Below are 18,907 nucleotides of genomic sequence, written 5' to 3' on the forward strand. Positions count from 1 at the left end.
ATATGAGGACCCTGCTGTGGGTCTTCATATGTGTGGGATCATCACCGTGGGGTTGTGATGGTATAGTGGTTAAGCGCTGGGCTTGAGAACAGGGGATCCTTGGTTCAAACCTCCGCCAGATCTGACAGTTACCAAAAGCAAGGTTCTTAATCCTTAGTGTGTGGTGAGTGTCTTCCAAGGGCAGTGCCCTGACATGGGTGAATGCAAGGCATCACTGTAAAGCGCTTTGAGCTTCGGATTCAGATGAAAAAGCGCAAAACAAATGCAGTCCATTTAAACAGACTGTGTCCATTCCCTGTGTCTGGGTACTGTTGCTAGTCAGGATATCGTGAATAAAAACATTCATTTGATGTTAATTTCAAATGTAAAATAACCTAATTTCCAAATCTCTTGAAGTGTTAAATATCTGGAAAAAAAAAATTCAATATCGTTGCATGCACTGCAGTCACCGTTCCAGTTACAGCATCATATACACAGTCTGTGTGACGCATTAAGAAGCACTGTTGCCTCGACCATTTTAATATCACTACGCTGCATTCGTCTGTATCACTCACTGCATCCGGGTGTCCTTCCGCGCAGCACCATACGTGTTTTTTGTTTTCTTTACCCCGAAGCGAAGGTTACAACACACTGATTATTAAAAAAAAAAAGAAAAAAGAAAATACACCATCACGCTACAGACGAGCGGCTATTATATGTATTCGCGCGGTTTAATCGTGCGGATCTATTCCTCCCCGAAGAAGATCCACCCATTTCGCCATTTTGTGTTCCAGAACGTCTTTGTTGTTGGTTGTGGAAAATCGCTCGCACACAGTTGTTATGTAATCTATAGTGCTGTTAAATTATTATTATTATTAATTTTTTTTTTAGATTGGATTTTAAGATAGCATTTCTCCAATTGTCGTGATTCTTTGAAACGTGCCGCTAAACGACTGCTTTAAGTAAATTAATCAAAGATTGGCAGAAGTTCGCCTGTTGGGCAACGTGTGTGTTAACCGGAGTCGACAAAAGACGGTTGTCCGTCTCATAATTTCTCTAAAAGTGAAATTTTAAAGAAGACACATTGACGTCCACCGTACAGGATTCGAAGCCGGAGGAGATGGCGAGCTCCGTGGGAAACGTGGCTGACAGCACAGGTTGGTTTTTCGAAGTGACTTGAGTTCACGTCACAAAAGCTAACTGCGCTAGTAGCCTAATGGCTAGTGAAATTAGCATTGCACAAGTGCTGCAAATAACTCCAGTAACTTTGCATTCAAATATTGACATTGAAGTGTATTCTTATACAAATTTTAAAACGATGTGAAGTGCCAATAAATCTTACACGTTTTTGCCTCTTGACACAGACAAAATGCTTACGTTTCAAATGGTAGTAAGAAACCATTTTAATCATGTTTCAAGTTTACTGCTTCATATGGGTTGCCGCGGACTTTACACCGAGCGCCCTCTGGTGGCCATTTTTGGCCGATGAAAACATCGCCGACCTCAAGACAAATACAGTCACTTGCCCAGTTCTGGAGCATTGCCAGTTCCGGATCACTGCTGTAATTTTTGCGCCGCCGTTTCTCGTAATCAGCACGAATAAGCGAATACTTGGTACCAAAGGAAAGATTGGTGTTTTGTCTACAAACGACCACAAGCTCGACCGGATCCAGCAGTGGAATCAAAACATCCCGGTGTTTGCGGTGTGCGCGCTTTTTCTCACTAACTCATTCCTGCAAGTTTTAAAGTAACGATCGCTAAAATGTAGCAAAGGTGAGTTAGCCATTCGGTGTTTTTGGTTCTAGAGTGGGAAAATACTTACTTACTTGGGTAGAAAATGTCAGTGTGTTATGTCTTGCTGTTAAATTGCTGCGCGCATTTATCTCCGACGCGAAAATTTGACGGTTGCGGATCACTGAAGCAGCAGCCTCATGTCTGTAGTTGAGTCATGTGTACTTTGGGGGTCATCTCTACATCACGAATGGGCATGAATGTGGGGGCTTTTACTTTTTAATTCGGGAGAAATCTCACCTCCACACTTGATTTTTTTGCTCGTAAAAACATATAACGTCACCTTTCGAAACTAAGTAAATTCTCATTTAATGCGTATAATTTCTATCATTTTGTGTTCAAAACAAATTCTCGGGCGCAGTGTGTATCATTCTGCATTAGAAGGGCTCCAGCCAGATGCCAGGAATGCCCCCAAAGTGACACAGTGTCGTGATCCGGAACCGGCAAAAGTGATCCATTTCTGGAAAATGTTTGCACCACACATAATGTGGCTTCACACTTTAAGTAGAAGCGCTACTCCACCCAGACTTCTTCAGCTAAATAACATCCAAATACCCAATACAACAATACACAATTAAAGGACATTCAGTAGCATTATGGCTCCGTATAGCGGGATTTTAAAAAAGGTGATCCGGAACTGGGCAACCGTCTACATGTAATTTGGTCACTTTAACTTTAGGATGATGCTATATTCACCATACGGTGAAAACAGCGTGGGAGGCTATTTTCACCATATGATTAGCTCAGTATTATTCATTCAGACTATGATAATAATAGGCCACTTTTGCAGTACAGTGATTTACAAGCCCACAATTTCATTTGTACTTGTATAGAGGGTTTTCAATCACGTGACCGATTGGCTGCAGGACAGGTGCCGTCTCCATTCTGGATTACAAGGAGGCTGGCGCGTGATAGAAAAATGGAGAGAATGTACGGTTATTACGATGCTTTAAATCCTCGAGATAAAGCTATTTATCGTGATAGATGTGTAGCAGTTGGTTCAGTGGATCTTATGAAAAATAGCTCTGAAAATAGTTTACGAGACTATTTACACCGTACGGTGAAAATAGTCACTCTGTTAACTTTAAGTCAGTTTATCGTACCAATGGTTTATTTCAGGTGAGCTTGGTATAATCTTGTCATTCCAGGCAGTGATAGCTGTTAGCTGGCAGTTAGATGCAAGCTAGAGACAAAACAAAACCAGCTGATTTCAATAGACAATGCAGCCTGAGCTTGTTTTCATCGGGCGGCCAGTCGCGGAGGTACAAATTCTCGCCTTAGGATTGGCCACGTCGCCGGATGTGATGTGGCTCCGCGGCAACCCATTTTCACTTGTATGCAGTGATACCTTTATATGAAGTATTGCAATAAACATTTCACTGTCCTGTAATCTGTTGATTATTTTCAGGATTTATCCATTAGATACTTGGTCCCACAACCCAAAGATGGTGAGATCAGAGAGTAGTACAGAAACAACTAAATATTCATATTTAATAGGCTGTAATGAGAGAATTCGGGCATAAAAGACTCAAAACTACTGAATGACAAAATAGTTGGAATTTAATAATCTATTAATATTTGCACCTCTACCCACATCTTATGGCACGAGGCATCTGACTTAAAATACTATAGTACCACCATCTGTGCTTCAGACACTAAATTACGATAAATGCGCGTTTGGTTGATGTGGCATTGTTTTAGCTAGCCATAGTTGATCGTTTTCACTGTAATTCATTTATTTCAACATTAGAATGGAGTAGGGAGTAGGAGTAGTATATATCATGCACCCCCATATATACGATATAGCCATTTCACAGTATAAATTTGGCAAGAGGTAGAGATTTAGACTCCACCAACTAATCCCAGTAATGCTTGTTGATGAGGTTATTGTATCTTCCTCAGTGACTCTGAACAACTGGAAAAGGCTGCAGTCAGTGCTTTGGTCACAGGCTCCAACTCCACATCAGTAGATTAAAACTTCTCCTTGTAAGAGTATACAACCCCAATTCCAATTAAATTGAGATGTTGTGTAAAATGTAAATAAAAACAGAATACAATGATTTGCAAATCCTCTTCAACCTATATTCAATTGAATACAAGACAAAGACAAGATATTTAATGTTCAAACTGATAAACTTTATTGTTTTTGTGCAAATATTGGCTCATTTTGAAATGGGGGGATTCTCCCGTCACATGTGTGACATTTAGACAACCATTTTGTTTTAGTTCAGCGCCTTAAGCTTTAGCAATATGTGAGGCCTTGAAAATTATTAGACATTTATTGAGTCTTGGGTCAACTCTATTAGCACACATAATTAGCACAACTTTTTCATTACCCTTTTTTCAGATACCAAGGCGAATGTGACATGTCACGTGTGACTCACAAAAATGAATTTTAATTATGTTCTCAAAACAAGTTCAAAAGTCTGTGAACTTGGAAAAGATAGCATAAAGAAGAGCACATGAAATATTGCAGCAATTGACACTCTTAAAAACATATATACAAATTTCTGTGAAAAACTTTAACAGTGTCCGAGAGGATTATGTGTCTGTCACATGTAACAACTCTGTCACGTGTGTGACCGAGAGCGAAATATAAACAATAACAAGTAAAAAATCTGGTATAAATAGCACCAGATATTATTAAACATAGAATATATATAAACAACAACAGTTAACAGAACTAAAAAGTATACAGTAATGTGTTCCACTGTTTTGCTTGGAAGTTACTTTAAACAGCCTTCATGAACTCATCTAATCTACTCGCATAATATGCCGAGAAGGAGAAGTGGCGATTAGATACTGGAACTGGGATCTCTTCAAGCTTTGCAAAAACCTCCATTGTTGGCACATCATCTGTGTCAATGCATTTGCCATTTGAATCTTGATGCCAGATGAATTTGTTCTTGGCAACAGGTTTCATAAACGAAACTGAAATTTTGTCATCGGTTGAAACTGAATCGACAGTTCCTGGCCACCAATGATCATCATAAATGACAGCAACCCATTCCCCTGCTACAACATCAACTGGCACATGCGCAGAGGCTATATCATCTGAAATAGAAATGGAACAAGAATTGAGACATCTAACATACACAGAGCAAACCTGTCATATAATTCGGATTCTGTGTACAGACATATACATGAACAGTTTGTACTGTCTAGAACAATTATAAGCATACCTTGAAGTTGCATTTGAGCAGCATCATAACGGATGATTATGTCAGGTTCTGTCTGGCCAATCACATGTCGAAACTCGATCTTGCCATCCCTGAAAATGCACTGGGCATCATGCATGCTGCGGATTCCAACAACTGCTAGTGTGTCCTCCCATGGGTCTGCTAATACCACAGCCTCATCAATCTCCTGCTGATCAATATGTAGCACTGTTGTTGATGACATCACATCACTTGCTAACTTTGCAAAATCCTTTGAACTTTGTACAGCATGACTCCCATCTTTGCTCATTGACTTCTGGCGAACTACAGATTTTGCTCGACCACCAATTCCGTCCACGACACCTTTACCATGTGAAGTGGCAAAGTGCTTCCATGAGTAATCCTTCTGAATTTTCTGAGACAAGTCATACAGAATTTAATTAATACGTTTCTTCTTTCCATCTTTAGTCCCAAAACAACACAGCAAATTCACACACGTGCAACAGCAGCCATGTTATAATGGCGAACAAACTGTTTAGGATCCAGAGAATATAGCACTTCTATTCTGATATTTTCTTCAACAACCACTAGTTTTTAGCTAGAATAAAAACATTTCCAGCTTTCCTAACAGTTTCTACCTTAAATAATAAACAATCAAGTATATAAAAACACTAACCTTGGCTGTAAATTCGACGTTTCATTTGCAACGTTTTGTTCACTTTCCTCCATTGCTCAATCACTTTGTTTATGCCACATGTAGTTTTTCATGGCACATTTCTGCTCATGTGCGAAGCGAATTGCAACTGAGTGCAAATATTGTAGACTCAAGCAAAAATTATGAATATTTATATAATTTTTGTGTGTTTTTAGCATATAATTTGCAGTGGTCACGCACGTGATGGTCACACGTGACAATTTGTCACGTGTGTGACAATTATTCTGTTTGCCTTAAAGGCTGATTTAATGCATCCTTCCACACAGTTTTCATTTTATACTTTAAGACTGCTCTGTTGATTTATAATTTGAAGTATAAAGTTAATGAGAAAGCATACAAATGTTTGATTAAAAAATAAATTAATATCTAGTGTCACGTGTGTGACATATTAGGCTTATAATGTTTAGTTCGACCCCTTAATATAAAGGAAAATGAAAAAATACAAGAAATAAAAGGCTTAAATATATAAATTGATTCTAACGTATATGCTAAATTCAATTATGTGTAACAAAACTTTCATTTTTTGCAGAAATGACCCTTAAAATTGAAAGCAATTTCTGTTAACAACAAACATACTCAAACAACATGCCCTCTTTAATAGCTGTTTCCCCCTGAAAATCAACATTTCATGAAATTTGGTAGACATACTAATAAAATATAATATATAAAGCTTTAAATAAAATCAACAAATATACAAGTAGTTTTGAAATTTGGCCATGCAGGCTCTATTTTGAGAGAATTGCCCAATGGGTGCCTGCAACACATTTCAAAAAAGCTGGGGCAGTGGTATGTTTACCACTGTGTTACATCATCTTGCCTTCTAACAACAGTCAATAAGCATTTGGGAACTGAGGACACTAATTGTTGAAGCTTTGTAGGTGGAATTCTTTCCCATTCTTGCTTGATGTATGACTTCAGTTGTTCAACAGTTAGGGGTCTCCGTTGTCGTATTTTGCGCTTCATAATGCGCCACACATTTTCAATGGGCGACAGGTTTGGACTGCAGGCAGGCCATTCTAGTGCCCGCACTCCTGAACTTTACTACGAAGTCACGCTGTTGTAACACGTGCAAAAGGTGGCTTGGCATTGTCTTGCTGAAATAAGCAAGGACATCCCTGAAAAAGACATTGCTTGGATGGCAGCATGTGTTGCTCTAAAACCTGGATGTACCTTTCAGCATTGATGGTGCCATCACAGATGTGTAAGTTGCCCATGCCATGGGCACTAACACACCCCCATACCATCACAGATGTGTAAGTTGCCCATGCCTTGGCTGCCCATGGCTTTTGAGCTTTGCACTGGTAACAATCTGGATGGTCTTTTTCCTCTTTTGTCCAGAGGACACGACATCCATGATTTCCAAAAACAATTTGAAATGTGGACTTATCAGACCACAGCACACTTTGCCACTTTGCGTCTTTCCATTTCAAATAAGCTTGGGCTCAGTTTCAGACTGTTGGTGACGTATGACTTTCAGTTTGCATGGTAGAGTTTTAACTTGCACTTGTAGATGTAGCGACGAACTGTGTTAACTGACGGTGTTTTTCGGAAGTGTTCCTGAGCCCACGCTGTAAGATCCTTTACACAATGATGTTGGTTTTTAATGCAGTGCCGGCTGAAGTATTAAAGGTCACGGGCATTCAATGTTGGTTTTCGGCCTTGCTGTTTACGTGTAGAAAGTTCTCCAGATTCTCTGAATTTTCTGATTATATTATGGAATCCCTAAATTCCTTGCAATTGAACATTGAGAAACATTGTTATTAACATGTTAGACTATTTTTTTCACGCAGTTGTTCACAAAGTGGTGATCCTTGCCCTATCTTTGCTTGTGAGCGGCTGAGCCTTTTGGGGATGCTCCTTTCATATCCACTCATGACACTCACAATTAGTGTCCTCAGTTCCTAAACGCTTATTGAGTGTTGTTCGAAGGAAAGGTGATGTAACACAGTGATAAACATACCACTGTCCCAGTTTTTTTTTTTAAACATGTTGCGGGCATCCATTTCAAAATGAGCAAGTATTTGCACAAAAACAAAAAAGTTTATCAATTTGAACATTAAATATCTTGTATTTGTGGTGTATTCAGTTGAATATAGGTTGAGGATTTGGAAATCATTGTATTCTGTTTTTATTTACATTTCACACAATGCCCCAACTTCATTGGAATTGAGGTTGTAAAATTATAAACTAGTTTAATCTTCTGTAGTCGCCTGACTGAATTCAGGCATGTAAAAGTCACAGGACCGAATTAAGCAACGGTGCCATTAAATTCACCAGACTCATGCAGTCTCTGTTTCATTTCATTTTAAAAGTACACACTTCAAGCTTAATAGGCCTACTATAACCTGAAATATGATTAATAATTTCCGCAATGTTTTTTGTGAATTTTATGGTCATATTTGGTGCGCGTATTTGCAGAAAGCTGCCGTAAGCAATTCACATTTCCTCATTTAACTGTGCTGACAGCTCCTTCTCTGGGCAGGAGGGCAGTAAAAAAAAATGCCTTCTGCTCTATCATTGGTGGAACCCCACGACATAAGCCAATCAGGATCATCAACCCATGTGGGGGCGTCTCTGAGGTCTTTCTGGACAAAATGCCACCAAAAGCAGACAAACTAACACTGCCTCCTGCTTAACAGGAGCAGGAATGGTGAAATGAGATTATTCCACTGCGCAAAAATACGTCTAACAAGTGCTCAAAATTAGATATATCTTTTTTTTTTTTTTTTCGTTTATTTTAATCAAATTAGCTTTGCAAAGGGATTATATGACGCATTCAGAAACACTTCCATTATAACTTTTACACTTAAATTTATGTCAAGATATATACCTTTACCGTGAAGGGATTCAATTTATATCATGATATGAATTTTAAGTCATATCACCCAGCCCTAGAATTGAGTGCCTGTAAGAACCTGCACTGATGGCAAATTTTAACTTGGCATGCTCTCTGTGAAAGTGTAAAAAAAAAAAATGTAAACTTAATTCATTGAATAGTGTTCGAATGGGTTTGAAGTGCAAAGTCACTCCACACGTACTGGAGCACTGTCTTCTTTGATGTTCTGTTAGCACATTTAACTGTACAGCAAACCATATTATCTCAGATATCGCATCACTCAAACTAATAATGCCCCTCATTAGGGATGTGAATCGTTCAGCAACTCACGATTCAATTCGATTCCGATTCTTGGGGTGACGATTCGATTCAGAATCGATTTTCGATTCAAAGAGCTCTGAGAAATAGTTATATTACTTAAAAAAATGTTTATGTTTAAGAAAATGCAGCTTTACAAGGTTAATCAAGTGATCCTAGATGTAAATTTATTTATCTGCTTTGCTCGTTCAGCGTTGGCTGGCAGTTTAGTGCAGCACTGGTCAGTAGTCGGCAGATACCGCTGCTCCCCTCTTTTAGCTCCGGGTGATGGCATAGCATGTGGGCTTGCAGATTTGAAGTGTTTCCGAAGTACTTGACTTTCATTTTGCAGATTTTGCACACTGCATAAGTCATGTCAAGCTCCTTCGTACGCAGCAAATAATAAAATCCAAAATGCGCCCAAACATTTGCCTTCAGCAAAGACGGTGCTGGCTGAATTAGCTCTTCGTCTGCCATGCTAAGCTACAGTCACTGAACTCTGCAGCTCACAAGTGTTGAAGCACGCCAGACCACCCACCCCCCCTCGCGGGGACGCTATAGTACGGAAGCCATTGCCTGACAAACAGTACACGCAGCAAGTAAGCAAGAAAATGTTTTAAAAAATGCTTTTTAAAAATCGATTCTTGAACATTTTGGATTGATTCAGAATCGTAATAAATAAGAATCGTGATTCGGACGTGAATCTTTTTTTTTTTTTTCCCCAAACACCCCTACCCCTCATTATTCACAACTTTATAGCATGAAATAGCTTAAACTGGGTTTTTAAAAATTACCTGTTTATAGTTGGTATGAAGGCAGAAGCTGCAACCAAACCAAAACTTATTTTGATTAATTTTGTACCAAGCTGTAAACATTATTTGTGCTGTACAGTGGTAGAATTTAACATGAGCTTCTATGTGGAGAAGGCCCTTTCTTTTGGAGCCTCAAGTTTGTGCAAACATGGTATGTGTAAGTGTGTGTGACTGACTTCTAGTCTGCCATTGTTGTAGACTAGCCAAAGGTTAATACATTTACCATACATGTGTACAAGTAACAAAAGAGGATTTGTTGAAAAATGAGGCTTTAATTTTAAGTTTCTTTATTTTTCGAACTACATGTCACACTAGAGTATTTTGTCGCATCTATCCAAAAATGCTTCACAAAGGGGGAGAAAAACAACAACAAAAAACATGTTGCTTTGGTCTGTAATGAGGGTTGGCAAATCATGGCTCTTTACCCCCTCTGTGGCAGCTTCCTATAGTTTTGTCAAGGATTGGTGTCCCTGAATCTTTCCTTCCCCCTGAACGACAGCATCTTTTAAGGTTTTCAGACAAAGTGACACTGTGACGTAACTGCAGCACCTTTGTAGGCAACCAATCACAGAGTATCTTCATGAAGGTGACAACTTTGGTTTTGGACAGAGTTTAGAGTGACATGTTTGGGAAAGAAAGTGTAGAACCACCTTATCTTTCGCTCCACTTTCACTACTGGGGCAGTAACAACCCATTCACAGCATGTACGCATGTCCAAAATGCATATTATGTGTCACAAGCAGCACCTGCCAGCGTCAGTTATTCCGAATTTTTGAGACAATATTGAAGTCAATTTATACATTAAGTATGGTCACAGGCAAGAGAAGTTGTCAAAATTTAATTTAAAAAATGTGGATACATGAATTTGTTGAATAAAAGTCACATATTTAAAATACAGACCTGATATGCTGATTGGTGAATCCTGTATTGCATAATTATTATGCTCAGCATGTGAGGGGCTGTGAAGGCTGACAAATGACTCAAAATAATTCAGTCAGAGCGGAATTGGTGAGCACTTCCATCTTTTTCCTTTGATTTCTGGTATTGGGCTGTTTTGGTTACAGAGATCTGGAAACTGGGACAGTGCTCATTTTTAAAACAAAATTCACGTGTCATTGACGTAATGTCCTCAGACCCAGAACATGTCTTGCACAGGGGGTCCTGGGGGTCCAACTTTTTCTAGTGGCCCAAACTAGCACAAAGCTACTGCAAAAATAGCAGAGAAATCAATTGCCTGCTGTGCAACTACAGCTTAACAGTGGAAATTCACCATGTCTAGGGTACAGTGTTGCATTTGACCCGCTTTTCCTGGTCTCGAGTTTTTAAATAAAATGTAGGCCAACGGCTTTCTACAGTGATGGTTGCTTTAGAAACCTGCACAATGGTTAGTCTTGTTTTACAGGGCTGTGAAAACTCAACAAATCCATGAAATTCCGCAGATTTCATCATGGGAGGGGGGGTGTTAGTGTTTTCCTCTGTAATTGTGATCATGACTGAGTTTTTAAACTGTCTATCGCAAAGTGTTCTTTTTTTACGAAGTTTTATAAGTTTGCGGTGGTCCGCAGGCACTGATCTGTGTGTTACAGATACAAATCAGTGTCCTCAGATCCGCAGTTTTGAGGAGAAAAATCCCTCTCTCAAAGCCTGGCTGTTGCGACACTTGTCCTAAAGTGTCGCACACAGCTGTGGCCACGCTGTGTGGCTCCTGCATGAAGCTTAAGCTAAATGTAGCATGTGGTCATTGCAAACCTTTAGAGCTCTAAAGTTTTTAAAAGAAGAATTGTGCAGCACGTCTCTGTCACGGCCCGACGTCGGACAGAGAGAAGATGGTGAGAAAGACTGTTTGGAAAAGTCTGATAAAGACAAGAATCCGTGGAATTGTCACTGGCTTCATCAACACACCTGAAAGATAAAAGAAACGGGAAAAGCGAACTGTGCCCTCAGGAAACACGGTAAGAATTTTTCTCTCTGGAAAATAAACATTGTGCTGTTCAAACAGGATTTTAGAAAAGATTGTGACTTTTTTCATTAATCTTTACTTTCTTTCATTGGAAAAGACTGTGGCTTTGAATGGCTTTACATGAATTTACGTAAGAATGTAAGTGAGTTTTTATTAATATAGACTTTTTCATGGGAAAAACACACTGGCTTTGAGTGGATTTACAGGAATTTACACAACAATATGACTTTTTTACTATAAGTATGTTATCGATATTTTACCATGATTTTCAAAATATTAGCTTTAGCTGTGGTTTTTGAAATGCTTTATCAGTCTTCATGAATTTCATGTAGTTTAATTGTTCTGAGTTAATGCATTATTCTGTTTTAATTGTAAATTAAAAGGAAAATCATTCCAGGTCCTACTTCCACATCATATTCTGTTATTTCAACATGATCACTGATGGTTCAAATGAAAGGTTGAATACAGGGTCATTTAAATATGCACTAATTTTGAGACTTTTTGTTCCAGGAGATGCTGAAAATGTATCATTAGATAAAAAAAATTAATTTGGTTTCTGGGATGCTCCTGGGGGCCCCTGAAAATTTTCCTCGAATTTCACAATTTTCATTTCACAGCCCTGGGTTTATGTTTTCTTTTAAAATATCAAAATGGAGATTTTGGCACACATCCCAAGTTGTTCATTGGGGTCATAGTAGTCTAGAATAGTTGAGTTATCCTCTCCTAAATGATGTGCATACATGTCTAAGCTAGGCACTAGACCAGGGTTATTGAACTCGTTCCAGAAAGGGCGGAGAGGGTGCAGGTTTTATTTGCAACTACCGACTCCACCAGGTGATTTCACTGATGAACTGGTTCCATCTCATCAAAGTAATGTCTGGAACGAGTTTAGCGAAATACTAATTTATGTTCACACAACTGAGCTTCAGTGGCTTGACTTTATATCTGTTAGTTATTCCAGACATCCATAAAGAGATGTCCATTACTTTAAACAATTTTTTTTATCACAGTAACTCGACTTACTCCTCAGATCTCATGAACATGTACAGGAGTGGTCTACTAATTGACCTTAGCTGTTGTCTCCACTGCGGTGAAGACCTGCCAGCCTCTCATTGACAGCAAGCATCTAATGCTTGTGATCTCTAGGAAGCAAACTTGAACCTTATTGTTAGATGCAAAGCTGTGCATAAAGTTTTCTTGTTAGTGATCACAAACATACAACAGTGGTGTGCTTGTCAAAAGGCAGAAGCAGGAACAATTAATGCTTCTTTCCAGTAGATTGCTAACATAGTGCTAGGTAATACAGTCTTAAAATATCTATTTTATTAATTGTTTACCTGACATGAGACTTACTGATTGTGATGTTCTTTCCAATGCAATTTTAGTCCTTGAACAAAAAAGCAGTGCATCTTGTCTCTGCATTGCTGCTGCATGAAAGTCTATGACACACTGTTCTGTTGGTTTCTGCAGTAGAAGACACTTTTGTTGTTGTAATCATTCAGATGCTTGTGTTCCAACTAAATGCTTATCTGTTCTCTGGGCACCATTTCTGGGATGTGTTTAATTCCATGGGAATCCTGGTGTGCCGATGTAGATTTTCTCATTCCTCCTTAATGATTTGAATCCTCGCTGGACCTCATTCATTGTCTGTATCCCCTCATCTGTCCATATGTTGGTTCTTTTATTCTGTCACTTCCTTCTGCTTGGTCTTAGAAATGGTGCTTGGCATTGTTGACGTCTTCTATTTGGTGATGTGGACCAGTCAACCAAGGCTTAAAAAAAAAAAAAAAAAAAAAAATTAAAAATTCACCTTTCAGGGGTGCCCCTGCATTGGAGATGCCCAAAGATGTCTTTTATTTATTTATTTTTCCATTTGCCACCTGTAGTAAGAAATGGTAATGCACTTTAATAGGCAAGCTAAAATTGCAACTGTTTTCTCGCTTTTATTTCTGGTGTGTTTTGGCTGTTAGATCTGTCCATATTGAGTATAAATATTCAAAACCTATTGTCGCTATCCATCCTACATTTTCTCATGATACAATATTATGATTATTTATTACCCAGCCCAAGTTCCGTAATGTGATACTTTGGAGAATTTGAAATTCATCCAGTATAATCTTCAGAGAGTTATGAATGAAATCTGTGAAACATCAGAAGTGTGTGATATATAAAAAAGATTATTATATGACTGCAGCGCTACACTCACGCTCTGATTGCTGGTTGGATATTTTCTCATATTGTACCAGTTATCATGGCAGTCGGTCTGCAACGCGTATTTTCGTTACAAACCAGGAAGCTTAAAAACGTTATTAGAAAAACCAAGTTGGACATGAACGTACTCCATAAATATGTAAACGGCATAAAACGGAAGCACACAGATTGAAAGCTTACCAGCTAACAACTGCACCATCTGTTAAGCTAGTGGAGGAGACGAAAGCGAACGAGTCCAACACCGTCAGCAGCATATTCGGTGATACTGTAACTTTGCGTGTTTGGGTGCACCAGTTTCCTCCCCCTTTTAAAGACATGCAAGTTAGGTGAATTGGAAACTTTATAATTGTCCAGGTATCCCTTGGAAAAGAGGTCTTGATCTCAGTGGGATTAACTTGGTTAAATGAAGGCAATATATATATATATATATATAATAAACATTATTAACCAAGCAAGCGAGGTTACTAATTTGTTTATTATTTGGCTGTTCGGAGCTGTGTTTTCATCTTGTTGGTCTTCATTTTGCATGTGCACTTCAAGCTTGTTTGCTGTTAATTACTCCAATCAAACTCGGTGGTGTAATAAAATTCGCTCGGAGAATGGTCCTCTTCTTTGCTCATAAATTTCTTTGTTCGTGTTTTTTTTTTTTTTTTTTTCGCGCAGTGAAAATTGTAAACAAAGTTGTAAATATGATACGCGATCCGGACCAGTCTGATGTGGGAAAATGTCAGACCGGAAATCGGCCAGTCAGAGCGCATGTAGCATTGTAGCCATATAATAATGTAGATTATTTTCACAGGCCAGCTGGCCCTGTGTGTCCAGTGACAATAGCTGACGTGACATTCAGATCGTGAGCTGAGTGTACACATGATCAGACTGTTCTTTTCACGTGGTACGGACTGCCAATGTGTGCGCTGACACAGTCGCTCCTGCCCGTTGCAAAAACGATGTGTTTTTATGTATTTCCATGTGAGGACAGCATGCACACGCACGCACCTCACGTGGAGTGTCGTCAGATGATGCCCTTCATAACATGGACCGTGCTCTCCAGATATAACTTGTGAGTCCACCCCAACAAACCTCACCCGGCCAGGACACGGAAAGGATTGACAGATTGATAGCTGTCCTATCAATCTGGACAGCTATCCAGGGTCCAGATTCATTGGACCCTGGATAGCTCTGATTGGCTGATTGCTGGTTGTGTGAGTGACAGAGTGACACTTTTGTCTTTGAGCTGAGTTTGCTTGGTAAGGTGGGCAGCACGCCAACAAGGGACTTGCGAGTCCCCTGTTGGGGTGGGCGGGCCTGGATAGTATCGAGCTGAATAGATCTATTGTGGATTGACTATCCTGAAAATCAAAATCTAAATGGCACAGTTAAGCTTTTCTGGCATTTTTCATCCCTGCAGCTCTTAATATGTTTTGTTTTTCCCATTGCTTGTACTTTGTTTACTCTTCTGCATGAGTCATTTGCCATCATTTACCTTTGAAAGCATTACTTTCATCTTTTTAATTTTTGTTGTCATTTTCATTTGTCTGCCTTTTGTTTTGCCATCACCTCTAACATGTTTTTTCCCCCCCACTCTGGCCTGTGTTGGTGCTCCAGAACCGACAAAACGTATGCTTTCCTTCCAAGGGTTGGCTGAGCTGGCGCACCGGGAGTATCAGTCAGGGGACTTTGAGGCAGCAGAACGCCACTGCATGCAGCTCTGGAGGCAGGAGCCTGATAACACAGGCGTGCTGCTGCTTCTCTCTTCCATCCACTTCCAGTGCCGTAGACTCGACAGGTGAGGTGTGGGAGCTTATCCAAAGCACACTGAACATGGGATGTGGACTTGAAGAGAATAAAGGGCCTACTGTGACCCTGAAAGCCCAATGAGCTCTCTGGTTTAGTTTGAACAGCTGATCTCTTTGGAAGTCCCGTCACTCTTTCAGATTTGTTACTCTGTCCCCTCATGGCTCTTGCACACTTTTGGGGATAGTCATGCTCTTATTTTAAATGCCTCACTGTGAAGGTGTAGGTTTTTAGTGCTCGCTTATATTGAATGTAGTATGGTGTCGGCACACTGCTATCAAATAGTCCATAAATATTTTCAGTGACAATTTCTGTAATTGTGGATCTTAAGCTAAAAATAGCGCTACAAGTCTGCAGTACACATCTTGTTTCATTTTAACACTGTTGTGATGGTTTGCAAAGGCAGAATTACAAAAACCATCACTGTCCAAATAATTATGGACTTGACTGCAATACTGGTTGTGCATTCCCAGACTGATCAAAAATGGAAACTAGCAAGATTTGCATGTTGTAATTCAAATATAATGGCTTGTTAAAACGTTTATACCTGCAAATTTGTTGCTGTTCTGTCCTAGCGCTGGAGAACCAAAACCAGCTAAATTTTTTGTTTTATGAAGTGATCGCTTCTTTTATTTATATATATATATATATATATATATACACACACACACACACTAGTTGTAGTCTTTTTGTGCCTCACTGAATTAACAGGATTTACCACATGGTGGGAAAATGTGGGAGTCAGTTAATTTTTAGTGCTTATTCATAAACCTTTGTGAAAGTGAGAACACCTGCTACCCATTTAATTAAATGTGCACAGTAGATTCTTTTGTTGAACAGATGAGTCTGTCCTTAGTATTTAGCTTTGATTTAGCTGTCAAACATTTCCAGCAAACATTGTGAGCCCCTCCCTAAAGGAGTCATATATTTTAATTCTGGTCTTACAGGTCTGCTCACTTCAGCACCCTGGCCATCAAACAGAACCCAATGCTGGCGGAAGCCTACTCCAACCTGGGGAATGTGTACAAGGAGCGCGGACAACTGCAGGAGGCCATAGAACATTACAGACATGCCTTGAGACTGAAACCAGATTTTATCGATGGATACATTAACTTGGCGGCAGCTCTGGTGGCTGCAGGAGACATGGAAGGAGCTGTGCAGGCATATGTGTCTGCATTACAGTATAACCCTGTAAGTTATAGGTTCTGTGCACACACACACACACCCCGCAAAAAAAAACTTCCCAGCAGAAAAGTACCAGGGAGGGGTTCATCCTGGTGTTTTCATGAAAAAAAAAAAAAAAATAATAATAATAATAAATGCATGTGGGTTCTACTGACAACACACAGCTAACAGCAAAGCTTACAATGATAAAACAATACCAGGAACAACAATCTGCAGTAGTAGATGGAGATAGTCCAGACCAGCTTCTGTCCATCATTTACCTGTATTTTGGCATGCTTGGCATCAGAAAGTTATGTTGGATCCAAAAGGATCCAAAAAGGCTAGGACCAAAAGTTATATTGGATCGGTTCCCACTGACCAATAGCGTTAGAGCTTACTGCCAACAGCTAGCCAATCAGAGCGTGGCATACGAAGGTCAGGAACTAACTGACAGACGCTGGTTGAAAAAATGGCAACAAACATGGCAGCAACAGAAAATCGTCTGCCAGTGAGGTTTGCTGAGTTCACATTCAGAAAAGTTATATTGGACTCAGCTACGCCAATATAAGTTTTCTTCATCCAATATTTCTGTAAGTTGAACTCCTTACCATCCATTATTTGTATAATATATATATATTCCCAGACAGCCTATTGTGATTTAGGGTCTCAGGTCTTGAAAAGGGTTGTTTCAACCCTTGCATAAAGCTCTCTTGTTCCACTTGACCACGCCCCCCCTCCCTCCCCCATGCTTTAATCACTTTATGTTACACTATTTTGGAAATGAAAAAAAAAATATATATATATTTAATGTTTTCCAGGATCTCTATTGTGTCCGTAGTGATTTGGGAAACTTGTTGAAGGCTCTTGGACGGCTGGAGGAGGCCAAGGTATGTCATAGTGGGTTGTATTTAAATGGGAGCCTTGTTTTTGTTGTGGATTAGTTTTTTTTTTTGTTTTTTGTTTTTGTGCACCTCAAATTTTTGTTTTATTGTCCCTTATTCTGGCCATAGATTAATTTTGTTTTCGCCATTTTGACATTTGAAAACTGCATTAGGTCCCTTTGCTTTCAGTCCTTTGTACAATGGAGGACAGAAACGGTAGCTTTTCTTAGTTGCAGTGAGCCTCGCACCCCTAACATAACCAAAAACCTCATGTATGGTGGTAGAATGAGCCATCAACTATATGAAGTACTGGTAAAATTCTTTAAATGATTTTAATCATAGAAGACAAACCTTTCATTACTTGTCAAACAGCTTGTTGCCTTAAAGTTTTAGTATACCCCCCTCCCCAAAATGAATCACTTGCGTTTAGTCCCAGTTTCTTTTGTTATACCCTGACCTTTTACCACAGGTCTGCACCCCTGCCCTTTAAGGAAGAAAGGCTGGAGTCTGAAAACTTGAACTTTTGGAGTACATCTTTCTTTTCTTTTTCTTTTTCTTTTTTTTTTCCTTGGCCTTAAATGTAGTTGGTTTTGGAGGGAAAATGCTGGCTCGGTCTTTGAACAGTATATGAACTGGTGACAAGTTAGTTTATATTTGCAGTGCAAAAAAATAAGATGGTTTCGAACCAAACCACTATACTCCGGTGTTATTTATCAAGTGTTTTAATGATGAGCATTTGCTCTGGCTCATTCAGCATAGTTGCTGCCATTGTCTGTTTTTGTTATCTTTTTTCTTCAAATGCCACACTTTGTTTTGTTACTTTTTAATCTTTTCTGTATTGTTTGCAGATAATGACCCCTGATTTGGGTTAAATCTGGAGATGTGGAGTTTTCCCTCTGGTTACAGGCCATCTTATTTATTGTAGAGGGAGGTTAAGGAGTGGGGAGAAGCATTGGAGAGTTAGCAGCTCTCCTGCTGTGTCGCTCCACCCCCCCGCGCGCTTGCTAAGGTTTGGTGGAGAGTGCGCGCTCAGAGCTGTCTTCCTGACCCTTTAGTTATGTACATATAATGCTAAAGCTCACACACCCTGCTTTTCTAGCAGACACAGTTTCATGGACCCTTTCAATACAATGTATAATGAAATTAATGCACTTTTGTGTGATATTCACTGCTATGGAATAAGCCCACTCAACTGAGTGGGCTTGAGAGCTAATTATCAAGTGCTTCATGTGGCGTCAAGCAGACAGCTCACAATCTGTACTCCACCACCTGCGTCAGATGCTGGGTTAGAAAGAGAGAAATGCGCAGC

The 18,907-nt window shown here is 39.5% G+C and overlaps 1 protein-coding gene across 3 annotated transcripts in view; it reads left to right on the forward strand.

Annotated features, from left to right (window-relative positions):
* Positions 1 to 667: 667 nt before the first annotated feature.
* Positions 668 to 18,907, forward strand: part of ogt.1 (O-linked N-acetylglucosamine (GlcNAc) transferase, tandem duplicate 1) — a 34,237-nt gene continuing 15,997 nt past the window's right edge. Inside the window, exons 1-4 of one of the 3 annotated variants that reach the window (XM_034181336.1) lie at positions 668 to 1,136; positions 15,365 to 15,545; positions 16,501 to 16,744; positions 17,536 to 17,604. In XM_034181336.1, the coding sequence (XP_034037227.1) occupies positions 1,100 to 1,136; positions 15,365 to 15,545; positions 16,501 to 16,744; positions 17,536 to 17,604 (531 nt within the window). In that variant the 5' untranslated portion in view covers positions 668 to 1,099. The remainder of the gene's footprint in view (positions 1,137 to 15,364; positions 15,546 to 16,500; positions 16,745 to 17,535; positions 17,605 to 18,907) is intronic. The other 2 variants (XM_034181338.1, XM_034181337.1) reach the window with 2 other exon arrangements.

This window comes from Thalassophryne amazonica, chromosome 11 (genome assembly GCF_902500255.1).
Source record: "Thalassophryne amazonica chromosome 11, fThaAma1.1, whole genome shotgun sequence".
Classification (NCBI taxonomy): domain Eukaryota; kingdom Metazoa; phylum Chordata; class Actinopteri; order Batrachoidiformes; family Batrachoididae; genus Thalassophryne; species Thalassophryne amazonica.